We start from the raw sequence: 27615 nt of genomic DNA on the forward strand, positions 1-27615 counted from the left end.
TGCTGGTTTTATCCACACTCAGGGCAAACATGGCAGTAGGAAAAGTATCACTGGTAGCTGTTATTTGTTTGGCCATTTTTATGGCGAGGAACACATTTGTATCTGAATTCAGCTTTACTTGACTAAGCAGTTTCTGGGAGCACAAAAAATACTTTTCATGAGCATAAGAAAATTGATTGTTATCTTGTGTGCACATTATGATAAATGTAAACAATCCTTATTTTAGATACCAGTGGCCTGCCTTAAAGAACCTAGGACTTTGTATGTATTATTTCCATAATTTTGGAAATTGGTATATTTCAGAGGAAGCAGCACAGTTCATTTGTAACATGAAATAAATTCTTTCTTACACTTAAGAGAAAAAAAAAAGTTGTGTGAGAGCTCTGTTAGCTGTGAATGTGTGAAGTGAGGAATTTTAGGATACTGCTATGGAAAGTGGACACTATTTAACTACACTTTAGGGAAAAAAAGCTATTATATATGCTAATTTATGAGGGTAACTACCAAAATCTAAATTTTCCTGTATTATATTTAATCCACATTTTTAGTTTGTATTCTTACATGCAGACTTCCCTGACAGTGGCATATTCTGTATTAAGTACTGGATCGGATAGCTTGGTTTGAGGAGATGCCTTTAGTTTGATAGTACAACCTAAAGAGAGTGTCCAGGTGTCCTTGTGCTAAGATATCAGCTGAGGTGCAGGAGCACTTCTAAGACTGCCTCAGTACGTGATTAGCTGAAGTTAAAGCAGTGTCTTCTGCTCAGCAGCTGACATGACCTCTGACAATAAACAGCTTGGCTTAATATCATAAATAGAGATTTTTTCATTTCTTATTAAGACCCAGAATCTGATAAAATGGGTTCTTCATCTTGCTGTAGTCTGTGAATAGTCTGTGAATAGCAGGGTTCATTTCTACAGATATCTACATTTCTACCATATCTGCTTTATACCAACCAGCTTCATGAGCCATAATATCCTGCTGCTCAAATTCCTTGAGAAAAGCTGTCTTTTTTTTTTTTGGAAAAGCGTTTTTCACTAACATTTTGACTCAAAAGTGGTTCATTGATGTCTCTCTAATTCCCAGGTTATTTCAGATCTACAGTTGCCTTTTAGGGAAATACCCTGTTGCTCCTTTGATTTCTGTAGGATCTTCTATGCCTACCATTTTCAGGAACAAGCTAGAACAAGCAAGTAAAAGTTCAAGGGAAGGATTTGTGTTTCCTACTTCATCCTGTGTCACTTAATTTGAAAAGTTTTAGGCTTGGATTTTCAACAGTGAATTTTCATTGGCTCAGGCTTAAAAATCTCTCAGCACACTCATGTTTTCAAAATGAAAGTTTTTACAGTCCAAAATAATATAGTTCACTGAATTTTAGTAAAAAAATTAAATGGGTGAAGAGCCCTCCACTTAGTATTTTTGCTTAAGGAAAATTCCATATTGATCCAAAATATAGTGCATTATTTTGATATTCCTGAAAACTCCATGCCTTCCTTCTCCCCATCCTTCATTCAATGTAAGGGGTGCTAAAATTTCTTACGTAATAATATTTGTTGGCAATGTGCTTGTTCGAAGATCATGTTTTTACTAATACTACATTAAAATCATCTGTGATTTTAATGTGATGTGTGTATAGAAGCATTTCCCAGCTTCAAAACCCACATACTTCATTTTTGACTCCAACTGCACCCGACCTAGACATCTCTCACCTAATTTGTCTGTTATAATTGACCAGTCCTTTCTCTCTTTGATCACTAATTTGGTCAAATAAGACTGTAATGTAATGTTCCCTTGAAACATGGTGATCTAATCAGTATATTTCATATTTTCCCATTTATTAGGTGTCAAGAATTAATTCTGACATGTAATAAGTATAGTATTTCAGCCTTAAGAGGCAGAGGAGGGGAATTTCATTGAAATTGGCTCATTAATATTTATTTTATCTTCAGAGTGACTCACGAACTGTTTCAGGTTTTCATAAGCAATTAATGCATCAGTGACTTTGATAGACTGGCAAGTGACTCTGCAAGCAAGCAAATAATGGTTTGCTTAGGCATGCAGCAGTCTGCAGTTTTAAAAGAGAATTTCATTACTTTTCATGAGTTTTAAAGAAGTGAACAGAAAAAAAAAATTAAATGTTTGGAAGTATCATATATAAGTGCAAGTGTTAATGTGAGAATCTATAGAGTGTCCCGCTTAATGATACATGTAGTTATGCAGTCTTTTTATTCATTCATGGCTATGTTTTTGTAAATAACCATATGTAAAAGATTTTTTTCTAACGCTTTGCAGGAGTATTTAAATCTGATGTATATTCATGCTCTAAGCTCTCTGTGGTGTAGAAAGAACACGAATGCCTATATAGCATGGCTTCCTTTACAAAACTCTTTTTTTCTAGTAATTTACAGCTTGTCCCCTTTTCTGCTTGGGTCAGCAGAGCAGTGCCAACTCTGTGTCCATCTGGAATTTGTCTTTCCCTTTCTTCTTACTGTTTCAAAATCGCCTTTAATTCTGCCTCCCACAGCTCTGCTGACTGAAAAATAAGTGCAGCACCTGTTCATCATCTCGATACCTGTGCATTATTTGATGCTATTCTGCAGAATCTAGTGGAGATGTGTGGGCTGTGCAACTATTCGTGTATTTCTGTATTTTCACACCTACATATTGTCATACATTTAATGCCACTTCTGTTCCTGAAGTCTATATATGTCCATGTATTGCTCAGTGCATAGTGTACCCTATGCTTTTTAGCTGGAACAGAAATTTTTTAGCAAACATCTCTGTGAATGCTTGTGCAGATATAGTGTAATTGAGGTTTAAGAGAGCTGCACCATACAAAACAAGAACAGCTGCATTATTAGGATAATCTGAAGAAGACGGTATCCAGTTATTACACACTGGATAACAGCTAAAAGTGCCCATTGTTACAGAGCACCTTGCAGACTCATCGTGTGCTTTTTTTTCAGCCACATCCTGGAGTTGTCACATGCAGGTCTCTGAGCTTGTGTATAGCCAAGAAAATCCCCACAGAGGGCACTATACAGCCTGATGCATGCACAAGAACTTTATGGCACATGTAAGCCTTACATACATGTCAAAAACCTCAAACCAAACCAATACACCACAACAAACTAAAAGCCAAGCAAACAAAAAACCCATGGGAATTTGTTTGCAAGTTATAAGAAATTGTTTCATGTCACTCCCATTCTGTTGAAACTACTGTCAGTGTTAAGACAGAAGGACAAAGAGATTTCAGCAAGATTTACAAAGTTTTGGTGTGGATAGAGCCTACTATCCCCAGCATAAGAGCACTTTTCCACTCCCTTTACATATGGATTAATGTCACAGCCCCAGACCATGGAAGACACAGTTACAGTGTGATTCAACAGCAGCTTACTCCAGTGTCACCCTGGATGCCCAAATCCTGCTCTGGCACCATTCTCAGCTCTCTGTTCCCACCCCTTTGCCTCCATGCCTGCTGCCCTGGCAACTGAAAGTCAAGCAGGTTGAGGGAGTGTCTGTGCTCTTAGCCAGAGTTTTGTTTTGCTGTTTGAAGACTTGTGCTGCCATGCATTGGGTAACCCACAAGGGAGAGGTTCATTGGAGTGGAGCAAACATGAGAACCTGAGAGGAAAGCGGTCTGAGGTCAGGCAAAAATGAAGAAAAAGGGGAAAGGAAAAGGAGAAAAGAGAAAGCTAAATTTCACAGGCAAAATTTGCATACAAGTTTTGTTCTTGATTCCAAAAACATCAATGGTGTCTGAGTTTAATATTGAATAAAAGAGATGAAAAAGAATATTGATCAGTTGTTCATTGGCTATTCTGAGCACTGATGATTTTGGGATCTGAAGAAAAATGAAGTATGTGACCATGATACTAAAAGATACATATGCATATAAGAAGGAGGGAATCAGAAACACAAAAAGAGATCACAAAAATTCTGGCATTTCCTTATTTTGGAAGTGAGGAATCTGTACTACAGGTTTGGTAAAATTCTTGTATGTATTTTTATATGTGATATAAGCCTACAAAAATTCAGAATGGGATTTTCAAAAGTGCTATGTCTTCACTGTGCTCTAAGAGATTTCCAAACAGTTGGAGACAAGAAAAATATCAAAATTGTGGAAGCTCTCAAGTCCATTCTTCTCAGTCTAATACTGAAAGAATATCTAAGTTATGTGTCTTCTAAAACACAGGCATAATTATATTTTATTAAGAGGGTCTTTTGTCTTGGTGTTTTTTTAATCACCTGTCCAATACTGGAAAGAAAGCAAGATCTTTCTTGTGGCATAGAATGCTAGCAGAAAGAAGAATTTAATAGACTTTACTTTTCTTCCTGGGTATTTTTGCTGGAATTGATTAGCTATAAACAGCCACAACTGCTATAATAAAGTGATATCTTCAAAGAGAGTAAGAAGGATGATACAGGAAAATACATGTCAGTCAGCCTTACCTCCATCCCTGGAAAGGTGGTGGAGGAACTAATCTTGGAAACTATATTCAAAACAAGTGGAGAAAAAGTTGATTGGGAGTAATGGTTAACCTACTTGACATGCTTAATAGAACAGCCAGATTGATAGGATATGGGTAGAGCAATGGATGATGTCTACAAATTTACCAAATCCTTTGAGACTGTCTCCTACAGTATCCTTAAATATAAACTGTCAAAACGCACAGTGAGGAAGACTGAAAAATAGATGGGTGGCTGGGCCCAAAGGATTGTCATCAGTAGCACAAAGTACAGCTGGAGGCAAGTCATTAGTGCCCTGACCCCCAGGGGTTGATACTGGGGCAGATACTCTTTAATGTTTTCATAATGGACGGGGTGATGGAACAGTTTACCCTCAGCAAGTTTGCAGGCAGAACAAAACTGGGGGGAGCAGCTGATACACCAAATGGTTGTGCCATTCAGAGGACCTTGGCAGGCTAAAGAATTGACCTGAGGGGAATCTGATGATATTCAACAAAGGGAAATGAAAAGTCTTGTACCTGGGGAGGAATAACCCCATGCATCAACAGCTGCTGGAGGCTGACTGACTGGGAAGCAGCTTTGGAAGAAAGGGTGTGAGGCTTCTGTAGGACACCAAGTTGAACATGAGAAATGGACCTGTACAGTAAAGAAGGCTAACAGCCTCCTGGGTTTCATTAGGAAAAGTGCTGCCAGCGGTTTGAGGGAGGTGATCCATCCCTTCCCAGCGCTGCTGAGACCACATCTGAAGTGCTCCGTCCAGTTCTGGGCTGCCCACTATGAGAAAGTTATGGGGTGACTGAAGTGAGGCCAGCCACAAAGATGAATATGAGACTGGAGCATCATCCATATATGGAGAGGCTGAGAGAGATGGGGCTGTTGAGCCTGGAGAAGAAGAGGCTCAGGGGGAATCTTATCAATGTCTATAAATACATGGTATGAGCCACTGAAGAGGAGAAAGCTAAGCTATTTTTAGCCTTGCTCACTGACTTGACAAGAGGCAATGGGCAGAAATCAAACCCCATGAAATTGCATGGAATTAGTTGTCAAGACAGGTTTTGGAGTTCCCATTTTGGAAATATTCAAAACTCAAATAGACATGAACCTGGACAACCAGCTGTTGTTTTGAATAGGGATGTTAGACTATATGACCTCAAAAAATCCCTCCTAAATAAATCTGATTCTGCAAAATGGTTAAGAAGGTGGGTGCATCAGGGGAATATTCTTACTGAAAAGGCAACCATCTTTTACTCAGTATTTGTGGTGGGATAGGACCTGCATAGAAGAATCATGGATGGGGCATGACCATATCCTGTTCATGGTGTTTTTATAGTGCAGGATGGGGCACTGGCTTCATCTCATGGCTGGTGAACATTGCCATGCAAGCATGTTGCTAAAACTGAATCTTCACAAGTCTGTATGCACTGTCTGTTTATTTCACAGATCTTTGGTCAAAGCAAAAGATTTAATTGTTCTTTATACAATTTCTAAGCATGGATAAAATTCCCCACAACAGGGTGATAACATTTGAAACTAACGGAGTGATAGCCTCAAGGTTCTCAAAGGAAGTGGTAGCCAAGCTCCCACTCAAAAGTAGTACTTTTGTTCTCAGAAGTGGAGGCATTGGTGATAAGCTATGGAGGGAAAAAGAGCTTTGGTTTAGAGCTTGGACAGATACTACCTAATTTGACATTGTGGGAAAATTATATTGTTCCTGTCACCAAACTATCTGGATTTAGCCTTGTACTTTTTAACATTCAGTGAGTGTGTTCCCATTACCAATTTGTGAAACACACCCCCCCAAGTGAGCCACTTGCCATAAAGTTCTTTCATACTTGAAAAAAGACCAAAAAACCCCAAACCCTTATCTTTTTCAGCAAAGCAGATTTTGGAATAAAATTATGGAATTCTGCCTGAAGCTTTTGGCATATGACTTTGCCATCATAACTTTGCTGAATTTGAATTGATTCATTGATGAATTTAAATTAATTCACGAGATCATTGGAAACTGATTTGTGAAAACTGCTGAACAGTAATTGGATTTAAAGTCTAATACAATTGTGTTCGAAAAGAAGACTCCTGCTTCAACTAGCACAGAGTTAAGACTAGCACCATCCCTTTCTCTCCATTCAGATATGCATACAGCCATAGCTGAAAAACTGTACTGCTTGTATGATACAGTATGGCATATTTTTTGTACATCTGTCATTGTTTTAATCTAACATGAAGTAAGACTATTGCACTCATGACCTCCATCAAATTCAGTTTATTCTAGTGTTGTATTTCACTTCCCGATTGTTTCATCATGGAAAAGCTCCTTGTGTGTATCAAAAAGTTTTCTTCTGAAGCTAAGCTGGGTTTTGTTCATCAGAAAAGAGAATGGAGCACTTTGAAAACAAAGTGAAAATCACCAAATAAAGTGTTTATGTCTTGTTTCTAACTAATGAAAAGTTGTTTTCATTAAATAGTAGACTTTATTCCTACCTGAACATACTTAGCAATTGGACAGCTCTTCCCATCTTTTTTTGTTTGATCCATCCTTTCTATATATTTCAGTAGCTTGAATTTACTGAGGTCAGAAGTATCAGACCACACACTGTATATTACTATAAGTCCCTATGCTGTTTTTTTTGTGACTGAAATCAGTGTTTATCCAATAACAAGAAGATACCTACTACAACACTTAACATAAAAATTGTGGCAACCACATCTCAAAGCATTTTGTGTGTTGGAATGGCAGTTGTATGCCTAATGTTGCTGGATTATCCTCAAAACTGGTGTCCTTTTCCAGTGCAATTGTTCTCCTTTTTTCGAATGTGTAGAAACAGGGCTTGAAATCATGGACAGAATATTGGCAGAGGCAATAATACATGCATAGGTATGTGCACATTGTGGAAAAATGGGTGTTAGGGTTATGATCTGCTCGTTTGGTATATCCAGGCATTGTACTCAAGTGCAAATTGGAAACACAAAATATGTACACGTTGCTGGACATACACTTGATAATATCCTGCTTGTCTTTTATTTTAAGGTTTATGATACACTAGGAAATATGTGGTAAGCCCTGGAAGTGCTTGTTTGCATCAAGAAACAAGTTCATAATAGCAGAACATGAAACCATGAAACCGTGAAACTATGACTGTCTAAACAAAATCAGTTGCTATGTTCCTTAGCTTCTCAGAATTTAAATATATGGTATCTCAGCTTTTGGTAGGTACATCCTTTTCTATGCCTCTTCTTTTTTTCCAATTTTATTTATTTTTTTTTTTGGAAATGACAGAGGACATATTTCTCACCTTTGGTGAGAAGACGTTCAAATCCAGTGTTAAGTTCACGTCTCACACTTTTCTGAAAAGTGCTTTTTTAAAATTCATTTGCTGAATTGCCCAGATTCCTCCCCTGTGTCTCCCACAGTGGAGTTACTTGTATGGGCTGCAGTTGCACTTGCAAAATATTGTGGACTGGCAGCAATCTCCAGTCCCCAAGCCCTCTGCAGTACCTGGGGGACTGAGGGGTAACAGGAGAGCTGGAAATAAAGGAATGAGATTTACCTTGAGATGGAGGAGGGAGATAGGAAGAGGGTGTTTCTAGTCTGAACTTTATTTCCCACCATCATAATCTCTTTTTACTTTGCAATATATTAATTAGTCTTCCCCAAATTGAGGCTGTTTTGTCCATGACTTTAATTGGTGAGTGATTTCCTTGTCTTAATCTTGACCCACAAGCTTTTTCTTCTTATTTCTCTCCCCTTATTCTTTAGAGGAGGGGGAGTGAGAGAGCAGCTGGGTGGGCCTTTGTCTCTTAGCCAAGTCCAACCCACCACAGTTAACAACACACATGCATGGCTTTGGCAAACAATGCTGCGTAGTGCAGGTTTACATGAGATATGTTCAATCTAGACTGCCAAGTAAATAATGTAGGAGTATAAAATGGCATGCGTTATGCATTCAGATTTAATGTGTTTTGAATGAACCTGCTTCACAATTTGAAATTACTTAGAACATGTTAAGTTCAATTTTGCTGCATTTTTTTTTAAGATGGAAATTTGGTATGTCAGGAAAGCATAGGATCTTTAATGTACCTTCCCTTTTTAATCTTTTTTTTTTTTTAATAACAGAAGATTAGGCAAAATTTGGGCAAAATGCAGAGATCTGAAATGGCTTTTCTCTTTCCATTGACTGCATGGGGGCTCAGAGGCCTGAAAAATGCAGAGTAAGCAGTCTGGGCTGCCCTCATGGTCTGGGTTTAGGTGATGTGATAGATATCTAACTCTGCTTTGGCACAATGGCAAGTTTGTCTCAATGTGCCTACTGGGCATTTGGACTGAATGTGAGAAAGATTCTCTGAGACTGAAAGTACTGCGATCTGATTTTTCATATTTGAAAAAAGAGAAGAAAGGAGACTTTTCACTCCTTCTCCAAAGCTGAGTAGAAGGCATGAACAAGTGTAAAGAAGAACACTAACAATCCTTTGTGTAAGCTGTATATGTGTTTTTTCTCTGCTCTTCGTTTTTCATTGTGAAACAGAATAACTTCACGAAGAGTGAGGTACTGAGCTGAGCAGACTTCCGGCATGTCGGCTGGCCTTTAAATCGCTACCAACTCTTTGTAAGGGAAAACTGTTTTCAGGGCAAATCCAAGGAGTTTGAAGCAAATGAGCTTTCTGGACTGTTTTGGTCCCTGAAATGATATGAACATGTATGAATAAGTGACTGTCTTGTACGTTGCAAAAGGTCTTCAAGGAAAACTGTTTTTCCCAGGTACAAAGAAGAGAGTGAGAAGCCATTGAAACACTTAATATACAGATACACAAAGCAGAAACATTGATCTTGTAAGCTGCAGTTTGGAATGGGGAAGAAACCCGTAGGGTCTCTGAAATACTAACTAGATAGTGGGTTTTACCCTCCTTTTTTTCCTGACTTTTTTGATTCTTATTGTCATGAAAAGGTGACCCTCCAATTACAGAAAGAGTTATTGACAGTGTCTAATGCTAAATGAAATAATGTATTCTGACTGTTAAGTGAACATGATTTTATTAGCTTACATACTTTTTTTACAGAATTTTGCTAACAAAACTGCTCTGCTCTTCATAATTTTGGAACATAAATTGCAGCCTGCAATAAAGTATAAACACGTTGTGCAGATATGCTGATGCAACCAACTTGGTTTGCTTTCACTAATTCTTTATGTATTGTAAATTGAAATATGTTTTTTATTTTAAATGAGTTATGTGCTTGATAAAATTTATAGACCCCCAATTCTGCTTTCATTGACAATCACATTTCTACTGAATTTCTTTTGGTTTACACAGTTGACTTTGGATAATCTTAGACCTAGATTTAAAGTACAATTCTGCCTGTGTCCTACAAGGCAGCACAATGTTAGCCCTCTGTGTCAGAGCTGTATTTGCTGGGCACACATAAATAAAGAGTAATAAAGTATATTTGAACTAAAAGAAAGCATAAATAAATCAGTCCAACTATACACAAGCAGCTGATCTTTGGAAAGGGATACTGCTGGTTTAATATAATTTCTTTTTGGAGGAGAACCACGGAATGTTTTCACTGAACATAAATGAAACACCTTGGCATCCGCTGAAGCAGATTTGGACTGGGAGAGCTGGCAGCCTCTCATAAGAAGCAGTTTTTGTTGAACTGCCTTTGAAGAGTTTGAACTGGCAGTGCTGTATTCTGGCTACAGGGTAACTTGGCTGAGAACATTCGGATTTCCCCTGACATTAAGTCATTTAAAGTAAAAAAAAAAAATCATTTCCTTCCAGCTCCATTCAGGAGGAGAAGCTATTTTTACTGCCAGACTTGCTGAGTGTTAGTCCCTCATGAATAGAGCAGCAGAATTAAAGCCATTTACAATTTTTAGTGATTAAAGACCAGAAGACACAAATTAAAAGTATATTAAGTAGCTCATATTTAATGGGCTCTTAGATTTCGTTTTGCAATCCCCAACATGCAAAATTATGAAGGAAAGCACAGATAATTAAACATTGATAAGAAATGAGAACAGAGTTCTCAAGAACTTGGATAGGATTACTGATTTTGATAAATGTAGTAGTAGGAGGAAGATATGAGTCTCAGTCACATGAAAGTTGGGGACTGTGACTCCTATAACCTAGAACCCATCAGCTTGAACAGCAGTCTTTTACAAAACCATATGAAAAAATTCTGATTATACAAAGCTGGTTTACAAACTCTTTGCATTTTTGTCTCTTTCCTTGGTCTTGACTGAAGATTTTGTAGAGTCACAGAATGGTTTACATTGCAAGGGACTTTAAAGATCATCTAGTTCCACCCCCTGCTATGGACAGGGACTCTTTCCACCAGTTTCCAGACCAGATGTTCAAGGTACAATCGAGCCTGGCCTTGAATACTTCCAGGGGTGGGGCATTTCCCCATGACAGTGGTGGTGCTGCATAGTGCCAAACCAAGTGGAATTATTAGTTTGGTATCTCTAAGTTGTACTTCAGTTTATATATCACAGAAAATTACTTTTCTTTTATTTCCAACATGTAATCCTTTCTCTTTTTATTTCCTGAGGAGGCTGCCACTGCCTTGCTGGTCGGTGTACATTCTGTAAATCTGCAGTTTACATTTATTTTTCCTCAATACCACCTGCTTGGGTGTGAGACAAACTCTTATATTCCACAAGTTTTCTTTGAAATGGATTTATCCTTTTTTGAGCTTGAAACCACTTCCAACTCTATCTCTCTTGAAAAATTATAGCTGCACATTTTTGTGTATCACCTGAAATTTCAATTTCAGTTTTGAATAAAATTTCTTGGAAAATATCATTAGCTGGCAGGTCTATTTGAGATTTGTCTTACAGGGGATTCTAAATTGTTTAGTAATTTTAGCAGGTATTAATCTAAGTGTCTAATTCTCTAGGCTTTTGTTCACAATGTTTTCCTCCTCGCTTGTCATGGACTTCTCCTGCAAATTCTGTAAAATGCTTAAGCGTAGGTATGAATCTTGTAATTTGCCACTGTAACTCCTGAACTTGCTTATTTTCCTGTGCCTGAGATATCTTGTTAGAGTCAAGTAGTCACAGATAAAGAAGACAAAATTTGGAAAGAAAGCAAAGAAAATAATACAGAATTTCTTCATGGTTTTCCTGGGTTGCAAACCTGGTACTTCACCAGTGTCTCCTCACATTAATGGTTGCATATTAACATTTTTCCTTTTCTGAAGGAAAAGCAAATGTTTATTACCTCATGCTTACTCTCCTTGTTTTCAAAACCTTGGTTTTTGTCTCAATAGGGAATACTTAAATCTCCCATGCCATGTGTGCACTCTCATATATCAAAATACACTTTTCTTTGAAACAGAAGTTTGAGATTAAATGAGCAACTGTCCCAAGCAAAAAAAAAAAAAAAAAAAGCAAAAAAAAACCCCCCAAAAAAACCCTAAAACCCCCCAAACCAATAGAAGGCTGCTGAAGTGTTTGGGAATACTGAAATACTTATGCTCCCTCTCGTGGTTCAGTTGAAATAAAACAAACCAGGGAAACTATAACAGTGTAATGCATTTTCCTTGATCAAAATCCTTGGTATTTTTGATTAGTAATCTGGTGCTGTAAATGCTGGCAACTCATCAGAAATCTGTTTCTAGAAGAAAGTATTCTTTTTGTATTTCTAGAAAGGAAAAGAAAATTAACCACGATTTTATTTGTAACAAATGGATTTCCAACCAGTGTGATATTTCATTTTAGCTTTATTTTAGGGTTGTTAGATTTCAGCTGTCCATTTGCTCACGAGTGTTTGAGTGGATTTAACTGTAAGGAATATGGCAAGTTTGTGATCTGACAGCTAGAATTGAAAGCCACCAGACTAATCACTAGCTAAAACTTGCATTAAATAAAATCAGATTATGGCATACCTGGTCACTTAGACTGTGCTGTGCATTGAGAAACAGGAGAAGACACCTCTCTGGGTACAAAACCTCTTGGTCTTTTACTCAGATCTGGCTGGGTATCAGAATCAGGAGCCTGAAAACTGCCCCTTCCTTCATTTAAAAAGTTCCTTTCATGGGATTTTTGGTAGGTTTAGCAAGCACTGTAAGTTTTTGATACATGTATCAAAAACTGTATATCTGTATATACATGCATATCTGTATATACATCAAAAACTGTATAACTGTACATACATGTATATCTCTAGGATTTCCTGTAAATGGATTATATGTCAGGTGTTCAGTAGATTGATCCAGTCTCACAAACCTTCAAGGCATCAGTGTGGCCATAGTCCATGCAGGCATTTAAAACTTGAGTCTACTGAGACTTGGTAAGTCTAGTTTGAATTGCATCACAGGACTTTGCATTGTTTGCTTCAGTCATTTGATGTAAAATAATTTTGGTAGAAATGCTGAGGTCAGAAAAAAACATTTATGTTGTGGGGAAAAAGAGCAAAAGGCACAAACCAAAACCAAAACAAAGAATGTGACACATTTCTCATATTGAGTGTCTGAACTTACAGGACAAGGTCTGACCATTATTGCTATGATGTTCCCATCATTGTGCAGTCCTGTTTAAATGCAAAGGTTTATAATGCTCCAGTTTTCCAAACTGTGAGCGATCATAAGTAGGCATTCTAAGGAATCGCACCAAGCAAAATCGAAGTGCCATAAAGTTCATGTGTGGCACTAATTGCAATTTAACTGCGTGGTTATTACAAGAGCTTTTAATTAACTCAGTCATCATACTGTGGCATACAAATTGTGTGTAATAATAGCATGCTGACTATAATGACAATAGGTTTGTCTGAACTGTGAAAATCAGGAATTTTATAAATTTCTGAAGTTTCTTTTTATGCTCTTAAATATTGTGTGGTATTTAAGAAGGTTTCAAAAGTGGAAAAAAAAAAAACAAAAAAACAAGAAAGAAAAAGTCCTAGCAAGTTGCTGAGGCTTGCCTGTTTTAAAATTTTGTGGAAGTCTTTAATTCTTCCTGAAATTCAGTGAGAGTTATCTCACTAAATTATTTTTCTGATGATTTTTCTGTTTCTTTTCTATTTTTCATCCCCTTTGAAGATCATTCTTTATACTCTTTTGTTTTTGAAGCCAAGAAAAATGCTCAGTTTGTGGAAGCAATTAGAGGAAATCCCATTCCAGTGACACTGGAAGACAGTAAGAATACATTCTGATCAGATATTGCTGCAAAATGGTCATTTATTAGTTCAGTAGAGTAGTAAGAGCATTGCTCTTCTCTCAAAGTTATGATTCCAATCTCTCACGACTGGCAATAATAGCACTGAATGATTTCTCAATTGGAGGGTTAATTTTGCATTGCAAAGACTAAAAATTAGGAAACAATGCAGCTAATGGCTATAGTTGTGCTCCTTCATAAAGCACAAGAAATACAACTAGGTGATGTTACACTTATCACATGTTCTTCTTCCTGTAGGTATAAAGAAAGCATTAAAAAATGTAAAGCAGAAGTTATTATGGAAACTGTATTTTTCTGGTTTTTAGACTGTTATCAGCCCTGTGCTGAGAAATTAAATACTGGAATGTTTGAGTTATAAATTATTTGGCTCACAGACAGAACAGGGGCCTGAAGGCAAGACAAGAGTACATGACATTTTCATATGCACAAGTTTACTGCCGAAACCAGGTGATAATGAAGACTGGGCTAGTGAGGGAGGCAAAAGTAACTTTGTTATGCGCAGGAAGTTAATGACATAAAAGTGACAGACGCTGCTGAACAGTTTAAAAACCCGAGGCTGGGTTCGGCTGGGTGAGCAATATGAGCATGGTGTACAGACACAGAAAGAAGAACCAACACCACACAAAGCCAGTGGTCCCAGAGGTTTAAATATCACAGATTTGAGAAAGGTTACAGAGTAGCTGACATGACCATTGTAAATGCTGAAGTAGCTCATCCTTCAGAAACTGTGTCTCAATGAGTGGCTGCTAAAGAGCGAATTTTGTGCTGCTGCCCTCAGCAGTATGATTACTGTCATGCATATCTTTGTGAGAATGGCAGAGGTGTGTGTGGTGCTGTGCAAATGCTTTTTATTAGAATTTTCAGACTTTTGCAACAGTGGGGAAAAAATGGATTTAAAAAGACATTTCAGATAATTACTGGTTTTAATGCTATTTTTATATATCAAATTTACCCCAGATTAATTTTTAAGAAAGATTTTGTATTTGAAACTGAGGTTTGTATTTACATGTATCAGTGAATACAAATTTCCTACTATTTCAAATGCATTTCTTGAGACATTGACTCAAAGAAAACAGAAAAATTCTGTAAGACAGTATTTTGAAAGAATTGTTTATGTAAACCACATATAAAACAAGTATCATCCAGATTCCAAGGCACTAACTGTAAAAATTATTGATTTTCTTTTTTTTTTTTGTTCATTTTTGTCAGAGCAAAATATAATGAGACTTTGCTGTAAATTCAAGAAACATGGATAGTTTTGGATTCTCTTGTTTACCTAGTGAAGGTGAATGTATATGAGTTTTTTTTTTCAGTTTACTATAGGTGGACCCATTTTATTTATTTTTGTCTTTCTCTTTCTTTTTTTTTTTTTCCCTTGACCTACAGGACTGTTACTCATCTGCTCAGGGGCTGTATTAGCCAGCAGGTCACCTCCACCCTGTTTCTCCTCTTCCCACAGGCTCTCACCCTGCAGTCAGGCTCTGCGAGTGCCTGCACATCAAATGTGCATTGTTCAGATGTGCAAGGCACCTGAGACCTGCAACACCCTACACACCTGACCCAGGCCTGTCATGAGACAGAGCCTCCTTCCCAAACATCTGGATCTGACTCTCACTCTCTGTTAAACCTTATTTTTATTTTTGGTAATACAAAGAGTACCTGAAGAGTGTATGGGAAGCTGGAACTGAGGCAAATTGAACAATCAGTTGCCTTGTCATAGAAGCTGATTATAAGCATAATGCTCCCTGTGTCACATCAGTGAGCATAAAAGAAAATGATAAAAGTGAGACAAATAAAATGATGGAAACATTTTGTGTCTCTGGTACATCTCCATTATATTGGCATAGAGGGGCTGATGTGATAAGCTGCTGCAGAGGCTGGCACTGAAGGAGCAAACTCGCATAAGGATGCGTGAAGTGCAGAAAAGGTGTAGAGACAAGGGGGGAAAATGGAGAGTCCAGTTAAGCTGGTGGAATATGCTTTAATGTGGGAAATGCTTTACTTGAGGAAATAGAGTGAAGGAGGGTTGAAACTGAATTTGAGGACAAGAAGGAATGTAGTAAGATGCTGTCCAGAGAGACACTGCCTCTAAGAAACATTGAGATGAATGCCTCAAGTGATGTTCAAATCCCTTAAAGGACATTAGTCATATGTCCAGAGGTAATTGTCTTGCAGGTAAATTTGGGCATGTCATTTGGAGGCGGTCTAAACTATAACTTAGCTGCCTGAGTTGTGACATATGAACCACAGCCTAAAAGGACTACTCACTTTCAACATGACCTTCAATTTCAAATCATAAAGTGAACACTAACTCTTATGTAGTAATAATAATGTTTCTTTCTTCTTTTCACTGACCTAAGCAAGTGCATTCAGTGAATCTTTCATTATGACCACATACAACATGCATGACAACAAACTCATTAAAATTAAATGTGTTTATTCTATTTTAAATTTTAAATATTTTTATTGACTAGCTCTACAGGAGCTCTTAGTTGGAAAGATGGTCCATAAGACTTATATTTCTCTCTTTAATGCATGATGATATCTTGAAAATGAGATTTATTTGCTGTCTCTGTTCTTACATGTGGGAATATAAAATAGGAAACAGTAATCCTTGTTGTGTAGCATACACACTCCTTCCTTCACATGGTAGCATTTTGAATATGTTTCTGCTTCAAGATTAGATGTCTGCCTTTGAGGTCAGATTGATCTCCTCTCTCCCTTTTTCTCTCTAAAAGCTGACTGCCTAATGACTACCAAGTTTTCATAAATCACATACAGTATTAGTTTTTCACCAGTGCCAGCTTACACAAATTCATACTGTTCAGTCTGCTTAATATATCTTGTCAGATGTGATTACAAGCATAACTATCTCTTATTTAATAAATATATGTATCTACCTATTTTTTTTTAATTCAATTACTAGGAAGAGTAATGAGCTATGAATGTGATATCCTATGTCATAGAAGATGCTCAGTATCACATTTTACAAAGAAGAAAATGAGACTTCATGTGAATTTTTATCTGTTGACATCTAGATCAGAAAGCCGGACATAAAATTACTGGTATTTTCAACATCTGTGGTCCAATATCATTAAACTTACATCTCGGGTCATTACCTTAATGTCTTTCAATGTTGTAATGCAAGTTTGCACCATGCTAACTGTCCACTATATATTTGTGTAGGTGGGCTGAACGTGCCATAATAATTCATCAGCCCTGAAAGAAGACAGAAAGTTCAATGCATATTAAAAATATGATTGGGATACATTACAGAAAAAATAGAAATATGCTGCTGTTCACAACACATCATATTCTCTGAGGATACTGATACAGTCTACATACAAATACACTTCCTTATGGGAAAAAAAGGACAATCAATAAAATACATAGTGACTTTCTTACACACTTGGTATCCCTTCCAAAGGAATGCTTTTACTGTTTTTTTTTCTACTATAAAATGACTATTTATGTGTTTGCTGCATTCATTATGAATACAATGTTACACAGTATGATAATTAATTATGCTTTTCATAGCTTAGTCTTTCATTCTTGTTAAAATGTAGTGAAAATGAATTTAGAGATACATAAAAATTGTTGCTTACATGTGTTCTTTCCTTCTTCTTGTGGCTTTTTTTCCTTTTAGGTGAATAAGATATGTGGTCCTCCTGTAAGAAAGCCTAAACAGTCTCCAGGTTGCTCCTTTGATCAGAACAAAGATAATCAAGGGTTGAAGATGTTCTCCAGAGATAGTGAACAAACACTCGCCAATAGAAGAAAGTAAGACATTAGTTTTACAGCCAGAAAGAAAGAATAAAGTAACCCATTAATTTTACAACAGAGTAGATTATGTTCAATGTAATGGCATGAGCATTGAGAATAAAGTCTCCAAAGCATGAAACATTTTAGCAACACAGCCTACTCTGTTACATTTTGGAAAGGGTAATTTCATGACTAGATTTTGTTTTCAGAAGTAATGGACATATGACCAGAGTAATTTGGTGTGATTTAAAGTATTTAGGAGAGTAGATAACATTGATAGAATATGAGTGGTAGCTCTATGTGTAATTTTTAAAATTACATGTAACTTTACATAGCAGCAGGCATTATTAAATTTGAGAAAAAGTGACTGTAGCTTTTTACAGAAAACCATTTGTACAAGCTTATAAGACAGAAAAAAATGAATGATTTTTCTTACATCCCTTTCTGCTGCAAAAAAAAGAGACAACTAAACTTTTGGGACTAAATCTTGAAAGCATTGTTCAAGCAAAACCTGCTGATTTTTTTTCTCTGGTTCTGTTGCTGGTATATAGTGAACTGAAGTGACTGCAGAAGCTTGGAGATTTCATTTAAACCTGGCTCAGCATTGCAGGGTGAACTTTGTGTAACCGTGTGAGTTAGGTGTTTGAGCTGCCGTCACAGTCTGTGGAAAGGAGAAGTCATTTAGCTGCCCACACGTCTGTAAGCATCCAGTGCCACTCAGAGATACCCTGGGCTATGCCAGCTCATCTCCTGCCAAGAAGGATGCAGGTGTCCCATAAGTTGCATCATAAAGTTCAAGCCTGACAGAGTTGAAGAAGTGTTTGGAACATACTCTCAGGCACGTGGTGCGACTCTTGAGGATGGCCTTGTGCAGGGCTAGGAGTTGGACTCAAAGATCCTTGTGAGTCCCTTCCAAATCAGCAGATTCTGTGATTCTGTGGTGGCTTCCAGCTTTCTGCAGATATCTTAGGTAGCTGAAGGAATCTCAAAGGCCAGTCTATATTTAGACTAGTTAATCAGGTTTTTAATGACCGTAATAGCACTCTAAGGCATTAGGAATGTTGCAGTTAAGACTGAAGGCTCCATTATGCAAATAAAGTACAAAGTTAAAATCAGAAATTTCGTTTCTATCATAATGTTTGCTAAAACACAGAGAAGTTTTCTTTGTCCTCTTTTCGTCTCATTTCACTTTGTAGTGCAGAAGGAAACAGAAGTGAGAGGATTGCAGGGAATAATTGCTCACTGCTGATGTCTGGAGAAGAAAAGGTGCCTCTGAGCTTCAAAGGCAAACCATTCTTCTCAGTGTAAGGACCTCCAATTACTAAATAGTGGAAAAAAATGCAAAATATAAATAGAGGGTTTTGAAAACATTGTGGTAACAGAAAGATATGCAAACCAGAAGTGTACTTTAGCCAGCACAGATGTTTTTCAGGGAATACCCATTACAGGATGCATGTTTCTCAGTTACATGCAAGTTCTTGATATTTTCTGATTGCTAACATTCTGCAAACACAATACCATATTCTAAAATCTCATTTAAACCAGGACTGTTCCATGTTTCAAAGCACAGAATGCTGTATTGACCTCAGGGAGATTGCCTGAGAGACCTTCAGGGGCATGAGAGGCAGTGCAACACAAAGCAACATTATTTTGCCTTTCCTTCCCTTCCCTTCTCTCTCACCTGCCTGAGATTCTGGAGACACTACATGGCATGTAAACTCTGCACCAAAAAGGGGAAGGCAAAGAAAGTTTGAAATCCATTGATACAGATTCCAGTTTAACAACTTGCTATCTGCTATCATCTGCAGTTGCTACCTCCTGGATCACCTCCTTTCTTATTAGGCATAATCACTTTACATTTCACTGTATATTCCCATAGCAACTGTAAGAACCTCACGTGGAAGTGTGACTTCAGCAAGTGCTTGCAGCCTGCTCTTAGGGAAGGGCTTTTCTCTAACTCCACCTTATTTACCTCCTGTGGTATTTCTGTTTTCCAACTGAATGTCCAGATGAATGTTTACAATTTCAAGTACACGTTGGGTTGCTGCTACCTGAACTTCTGAATTATTTTTACCTATTGGACCTAAGCTGGTATTTTCTGGTACTATTTGGTACAAGAAGAAAAAGAAGTTTCTCCGTTCTTTTGATGCCAAAAAATTGTTAGATGAATTTTAAAAAATCTAAGCAAACCCTTCCATAGCAACATACAAACTCGGATGTAATACTTTTACTTCATACTGCAGACAGCTCCTAGTACAGAGGATGAAATTGTAATAATGAAAAAAAAAAAATTCTAAATAAACAGATAAAAAGTATCTTCAGCTTCCACTGACTGTAATTGCACATTTGTGGTCAGCTACCTATAATTACATGCTATCTAGTCTAGAGGATGATCATGTGAAAATTGACATTCATACCGTTTGCCCTTCTAACTGCTTTGGTCAGACATCAACAGGGGCTGAAATCAGTTATTACTTCTCTATTAAATTTATCTTTGCCTCAGGACGTATTTACTAATAAACCAAATGACCTTTCTGTTAGAATGCAGTTTGTCACAACATATTATGACAGCTATATTTATTTATTTTTATTTCTTCTTCAGAAGAAATTCCAGCTGTTCACTTTGAGAGGACTCTCTAAACACTATTTTTCAGCCAGAATGTAAACATAAAGCATAGACAAAATCAAAATCAATCCACTCAATGGCATTTGGAGGGAAATTGCAATGCCACTGTGCACACTGGATTCAATTTTGGGTGTGGAGAAATAAAAGATATGATTATTCATGGCTAGGAGAGTGTGGATGAATCATATTTAATACCTAATGCATATAGGCAATTATATGTTGCATCGTCAAAAATTGATCCTACATGGGATTTTTCAGAACTGCAGTTTTAGAATTAGTAGGGCACTCACATCGCATTTAATAGACATAGTAAATCAAAGCCACTGTAGTTTGTGTAAAATATTTGCCATATTACATGAAAGAACGTATGGCTTTTTAAATGATGGACTGTATAAATCACTGATGTTTTATCTGTTTTAATTTGAAGTAAACAATACTGAACAATTAAATTCCCTCTAGCATATAGTCCTATGGTGACTAAATATAGGGAAATGTATACACGATTTCTGGCATTTTTTCACAACTCCAGACACTATAAAAGGAGTTAACATAAAGTGGAGCTTGCTGGGTTACAGAGCAATGAGTACAACATTTGGTGAGGCTTTTCTGTGTGCCTGCAGGTCATAGATAACTCAGTAATGTGTCATGTTCCATTTCAGAATGAATAAGTATTTTAATTTTTCCCAGTAGGAAAGGGTCTCCCAGGAAGAGATTTTCAGAGATTGTTAATAAACAAACAATTTATATTAAATACCACAATTCTGTTAAGAACATACCAACTAAAAAGTAATTAATTTGTTTTGAATTAAGTACAAAACCTTATCATTACCTCTGGGCATCTTTAAAATTATTTAAAATAACAATACATAATTTATAACCTGCCAGCACAGCACATGGTAGAACAATCCTTCCGATGGTTATTTAAATCTTTACTAAATACTGAACACCTACATCTTAAACCAATTTTACCTGAATCTTGAGTTGCTGCATAACTTTAAAAAATATTTTTTGTAGTACTTGTAAAGATAGGTAGGGGACTTATTGTCAGCACTTTTGGAAAACAGGAGACTTATTCATCTGGACCTATTTTTTTATTTGCTTTTCCTTTTTTTTGAGCATTTTTTCATCTATTTGTCCAACTATAGCGTTGCAAACTCCATCACTACAATGCAAAAAAATTTCAGGCTGAAAGAAATAGTTCCTGTCCCAGAGCATATGTAAAGTAGGTTTTTTTTTTTTTTTTTTAATTTGACCAATGGGAGTATCAACTTTGCAAACTAATCAAGCGTATCTAAAAGAATCAAATTCATCTATTGACAGATTGATTTAAAATATCACCGGAACCACTGGAGAGTAGTGGAATAAACACATCCCTTATGTTTTAGAAAGGCACAACAGCAAGGCAGCTCAGTGTTGTTGGTTGACCCTGACAGTTATTTCTGGTGTTCCATGTGCAGGGAGTTTATCAGCCACCTCCGGCTCTACAGAGCCTTTTACGGCGGCCTGGCGGATCAGCTGTGCGGGAACGAGCTGGCAGCTGCCGATGGGCTCCCATGCTGGAATGGAGAAGATGTCGTAAGAAGGTAGCTTTCTGGCTCACTTCTGTCTTTTTTCTGTTGTAAGTCGAGTTTTGCTAAAACAGCTTCTATTCGAGTCAAGTATGGTGTTTCCCTGTGTGTGTGTCAAGATTAGTTTGAAAAATAAATAAGCATGGGTTTCCTTCTCTCAGGCTTCACCCGTACACAGTAAATAAAAACTCCCTGCATCTCTGTTTAGGAAAAAGAAAAAAATAATTCCAATGTTCTTCAGACATTTTTTCTTCAAATTCACAGCACCTAAACATACACTGGAAAAGAAGCTGGATTGGCATTTACAAAATAAATGTTGGACAAAAAGAATATGGATTTTTTTTTGATCTTGGTCTTTATAAAATGCTTCTTTTAATGTGGTGTGTGGTAAGAGACTCAAGCTTAAAATCTTCTCTGACTGTGAAGTATGAAGTAATCTCTTAATATATATAGTTTCCCATGAGAGAACTAAAAGTTAAATGTGAAGATAAAACATTTTAAAAGAGAAATGTGTATTTTTTCTATATGCAGCAGCTTGGGAGACATCATTCAGCAGCAGTGGCAAAGAAGAGAAAATTAACTGCTACAGTCCTATATGTGTGTCTCTGTGTATTACACAGCTTATAACACACTAGCATTTTTGGATGGCAGAAAGATTTTCAGAGAGCTGATCTCTGTGTTTTTGCTTTATTGCTTTGATCACCAAAACAAGTATTTCTCTGAGCAGGAAATCTTTCCCTTCCTGATGACAGAGACCAACATACTGAAAAGTTTGTTGCAGTTATTTGTAATAAAAATCATCATGTTAATGTGGTGTGGATTAGTAGGTAGTATCAAAGGTCATATCAAAGAATGCTGTGAGGAGAATTAGTAAAGTGTGAGACAGCAAATATAGAAAGCAGTGGGCAATATGCATCTTTAGGTATTTCTAAAAAGTTAGATAGGAGCTGTCCTTTATTAATTGATATATGTGGAAACTTAGTGACATCCTTTTATCAAACAGCTACAGGCCCACTTTTCTTTATCTTCTTGGGCAGTCCCGTGCTTTGGCAGCACCAAAGTCCGGTGAGTGCTTGTGACTCCCTTGACAGTCTCACTGGCAGCCTTTGTCCAAGGATTTCAACAATCTTCTGAAGATGCTGTGTTCCTTCTTTAGGTAACTGTATTTGAGATTTAATCTCAATTGCACCTTGCTTTTGTTTTTCTGACCATTCCCTGGTTCACTTAAAGTATTCCTACCAAATATTTCAGTAACAATCTAAAGTGAGGGTCTTGTAATTACATATTCCCTAAGAACAAAGTTCTTCTATCATTACCTGTAGCTGCTTATATACTTACTATTAATACATTAGATATTTTCAAACCTTTCTTATTCTATCATATGATACTATTATGCTGTATCTATTATGTTATATGATTATACTATTACTTTGTTTATACTACTATACTGTACTGTTTGATTTTGATTGATTAGACATTAAGGTCCTGATAAAGAAATCAAACATTCCCTAAATTTTCTAAATTCATTGTTATTTTAAAAGAAATTTAATAGTTATGCTTATATATATATATATATATATAGGCTATATATATGCTTTATATATGCTTTTATATATATGTGTGTCTGCACAATATATTTAATATTGGATCCACCCAAAGATATAATGGGTGACAAAAACACTGTATCTTAAAAGTAAGGAATAACACTTCGTTATTAGTTTAACTTAAAATTTTCCTTAACTAAAATATTTTGTCATTGTATATATATTAATGCATACATATTTATATTTTTGGTCAGTAAATATCAGTGTCAGTTTCCTGAAAGAGCTGAGATGTAGATAGTAGAAGTACAGAGTGATTACTAAAACCAGAAGAGCAGGAAACCCTGAGTTGCTCTATCAAATGGAGCTGAGACCTGCAGATTAGGTCCTACATCTCAAGACCTCTGACTGTACACTAAATACATTGAGGTACACAATCTCCTGTTTCACTATCTTCAGGAAGGCACTCAGATCTGTCCTCTTCCACCCCTTCATTTTGCCTTCTTATTCAGCCATGATGCCCTTTGTTCAATTGTATTTTTTTATATTTGTTCTTTTGTAACTGAAGGGGGGAAAGCTGTCCTGCACACAGACCAAAATAAGGGTTTTTTACTGTTAGTATTGTTATTACAGAAGTGATGACCTAGGAAGAAGTGTCTAGTATCTGCTTGTATAATGGCTGGGATGCAGAGCAAGCATTTAAAATATATTCTGCTTAAACATTAGCAAGATTTTTCTGGTGACAAGGACAAAAATAAGTAGTTTTGTTGTCCAGCATGTACATAAAGAAGGACTTTTAAGAATAGGCAAGGCAGGCACTGAGAAATGATGCAGCAAAAGCTGATTTATCTTAGTGATGTGGAGATAAATTGGATAATTTCTTAAAATCTCCTCTAGCCCTATGATTTTGAAACTAGGATTATCTAAATCCTGTGTTGCTCAGCTTCTATTGTCATGATGCCAGGATACTGTGACTTTTAGAAGCAATAATGACTGAGCAGGCATCATTGCTTTTCTCTCTAAATACTGAAGAACCTGTACACTTACTCTCTTTACTCTTTTTTTCCCTCCCCATATCCTGCCTGCCCACTAATATAATAATAAATGACAATACTGATGAACTCATCAGTGCATCTCACCACTGTTTCTGGCACTGATGGGGAAAGGTCTACATTGTTCAAATTGGTTAAAGACAAATAGATTTTATCTGTTTTGAGATTATTCTTTTCCATCTGTTTTTGCCTTCTGTTTCAAAAACATGTGCCATAGCTAGCTGCTGATGACTGAAATTTGGGCTTGACATGAGAAAACAATATAATGAACTATGTATTGCTGGTGTATCAGGACTTGAGGAGATTGCTTAGACTACTTGCTGTATCTTTGTTTCAAGCTGCAAGTAGCAAAAAGCCCTGAAGACAGAAGACAGATGAATGAGGGGAAAAAAAAATCTTTACAGTTTTTCATTTTCCTTTTTTGTGCATCTCTCTGAAGGAAGCATTTCAAAGGTTTTAACACTGACAATATTGAATATCAGTTAAGTCTTATAACCTTTGCCTTCTCTAATGCTGTCCAAGAGATTATCAAGCCTGGATGGGAAAAGGTCAGAAAATGAAAAATGGTATTATTGAAATGAATGCTTACTTAACAGTTTACATTTCATACACTTAAGCTGTTCCATTTTTGGTTTAAGCCTTCTTTTCTCTTTTCTTTTTTTTTTTTCCTAATCACAATGCCATGGAAATATGGCCCTTGATTCTGCGATTCTTGAAATTGTTCTCGATCTAGCATTTCACAAAGTACAGGCTCATGCTTTCATCAAAACCTCAGCCCAAGATTCCCACACTCCTGCATTCATGCCTAGCAGGATCAGTAGTGGCCAGGACTTGCGGGAGCAAGACCACTCTCATGAGGTCTGTGCCACTGCAGCATTTAGCAGAAGACATCTCAGAGGAGTCTTCAGCCCCTCTCCTGTTTTACCCATTTGTGTGACTGCAGTGGTCTAGCATGAAACTGAAATTCAAACTTCCCTTTCAAAGCCACAGTCGAGTGTTGTGATGGAATTTAGTGTTATAGGATTCATTAAATTCAATTGAAAAAGAGGAATTGAAATTAATAAGTTATGCACTACCAAAACATATGAGTTTGGAATTTCAGTGGCATCTTAGCATTAAAACTAAAATAACAGGAGCTATGTAAATAGACTGAGATTGTTCCACTTCACAAACATAAAGAGATTTAACTGACATTTATACAGCTTTGCTTGTCCAGAGAGCCTGGCTAGAATGTGAAGAGAGAGAAATTAAAAATATACAGAGGAGAGCATAATATATACTGTATATCTTGGGACCAGCAATTTAACCGAAATAAAAATAGATGTGAGTGAAAAAAATAGTAATATTTTGTGTGTTAAAGGATTCAGGAGTAATGGAGATTATTAAAAACAGCTAATCAAGTTTTGAAGGAAGAGTTTCATATGGAGCGCATATCTGAAGTATCCAAATTAAGAGAAATTAAACAGCATGATTGATTTTAATTGCTGAGCAAATCATTAAAAAGTGATTATAATAAGCATCTCTCATCAAATAAATGCTTAGCTTTAGCACAGCTTTTAGGCTGGGGAAATTTTCTCTTTCACTTCTTAAATATTCTGAAACTACTACAAACCTGTTCCTGTTCTTACCCAACAAAAGAAGATAAATGGTTATATAAGGGAAATTAATAAATTGATTTCAATTTCCTTCTATCTGAACTAATCATCACTTTTTAAAACAAGGAAAAATGTAAACTGCTGTCTAAGACACCACTTGACACCTGTGCAAAAGATGTGCCTGAGCAACTTAAAATGTAGGAACAGCCCATTATGGCTCTTACTACTTTTCCCAATAGGCTGCTGCCAACAAGGACTGGCAACAGATCATAGAGAAAAAACAACTGTAAGTTTGTACTTCCTCAAAGTATGCAAATTTTTGCAAATGCCTGACCCAGAACTGTGAACATTCAATCTTCCCATGAACTCAAAAATCTTCACACCACTAGCTTTCCACAACAAGAGAAGCAGAAGTTTTCAGATGCCAAAGCACTGAGTCAGTTTGAGAGGGGCTTATGATACATATTTCTGTGTCAACATAGAAAAGACATGAACTGGCATAAGATCCCTTCATTTATAATAATTCTGGGGCTTGTTCCCTATTTTGCTTTGAGTTATAACAATAAAAATAGTTCCTGCTTTAATATTGGTAATATCTGTTCTCGGTATATGCTTAGATAAATCTCATGTCACTTCAGGATGGAATGGATTTAATTACATAAAATCAGCAAAGTGTGTATTGCATTTGATAACCTCAAAATAAATAATCTACTTTTCCTTTTGTTTGCTTGAGCAAATATATCATTTTCTGTAGTGTTTGCCCTAGAATCATTGCTCTTGTTTGTCGTGCACAGCAGAGCCTCTAATAGAAGGGTTCTGAGAGTGGGTGAATTAATTTCTATGAGGTTGGTAATAATTTACAAATAGTATTGACTTTTAAAATTAAAAACATGATTAGCACCATGTTAAATAAACTGTAGCATTTTTAAAGTCGCAGGAGACTATTCAAAGGTAGGCATGAGAAAGAACAGTAACAAAGAATATTCCACGTTTGAATTATTGCATCATCATACCTTCATTTTGGAAGGTTTTGGCTTTTCATTTTACACAATCATGGAAAAATAGGAAGCACAATTTAATATTAGTGATCTGATGACTCTTAAAGGTTTTCCAGGTGAATTCAGGACTACTTTACTACACTTTATAACATGAAAGAAGGAGGCAATGGAGGCAATAAAAATAAAAATCTATTGTCTCCTTTTTGTAAAAGGTTTAATCTTAAAACCAAGGAAAACTCATGCAGGAGACTTTGATGCATAGTTCAAAAATAAACTTTGCATAGAATAAATAACTATGACTCATAATAGATTATACTAGACAGAAAGTTTTTGCCTCATTGAAGTTCTTATAAAAGAAATACGCTCTTACTGAATTCAACTTAGATATACAGGTTCTCTTTCAAATAGTAAGTTTTGTGATATTTTACAATTTCACACACTGATACTCTGAAACGTGTTATAATTCTAAACCCAAGTTATCACCTTTAGCCATGGCAATTTGATACAGCACCCTCAATGAGTTATTAAAACAATGTTTTGGGTTGTGAAATATTATCTATGGGGTCTTCTTTCGCTGTAATGCCCACAGCAGTTTTCTATAAACTCTGCAACTTTACCAGTCCAGAGAGGAGACTTCAGTGTAATAATGTTCAGCACTGCAGCTTTTACAGATGTTCCTTTCAACCTTCGTATTATTATGTAACCTCTGCTGAAGACTTTTTCTCTTGACATCTATAGGTCAGATTTTCAATGAACATCCTGCATGGACTGTGAAAGTGTGCTTTTGAAACTGAGATTGTGCTGAGGGCTTTGCTTTTTACATTTTTATAGAT

General features: G+C 36.5%; 1 protein-coding gene and 1 long non-coding RNA gene across 9 annotated transcripts in view; one reads left to right on the plus strand and one right to left on the minus strand.

The window, feature by feature from the left end:
* The window catches only part of GPC5 (glypican 5), a 577648-nt gene that overhangs the window by 90417 nt on the left and 459616 nt on the right, over positions 1–27615 (plus strand). For 5 of the 8 annotated variants that reach the window (XM_068182437.1, XM_068182440.1, XM_068182438.1 and 2 more), the window contains exons 4-6: positions 17287–17420; positions 18599–18706; positions 21486–21611. In XM_068182437.1, coding sequence (XP_068038538.1) covers positions 17287–17420; positions 18599–18706; positions 21486–21611 — 368 coding nt within the window. Of the gene's footprint in view, positions 1–17286; positions 17421–18598; positions 18707–19281; positions 19481–21485; positions 21612–21860; positions 23114–27615 lie in introns of those variants that run through there. The other 3 variants (XM_068182445.1, XM_068182444.1, XM_068182442.1) reach the window with 3 other exon arrangements.
* On the minus strand, positions 18405–19289 carry LOC137469570 (uncharacterized). Its single transcript, XR_010996593.1, has 2 exons — positions 19084–19289; positions 18405–18723 (listed from the first exon to the last, which is right to left on the minus strand). It is a non-coding gene; the product is annotated as an uncharacterized lncRNA (long non-coding RNA).

This window comes from Anomalospiza imberbis, chromosome 2 (genome assembly GCF_031753505.1).
Source record: "Anomalospiza imberbis isolate Cuckoo-Finch-1a 21T00152 chromosome 2, ASM3175350v1, whole genome shotgun sequence".
In the NCBI taxonomy this organism is placed as follows: Eukaryota; Metazoa; Chordata; class Aves; order Passeriformes; family Viduidae; genus Anomalospiza; species Anomalospiza imberbis.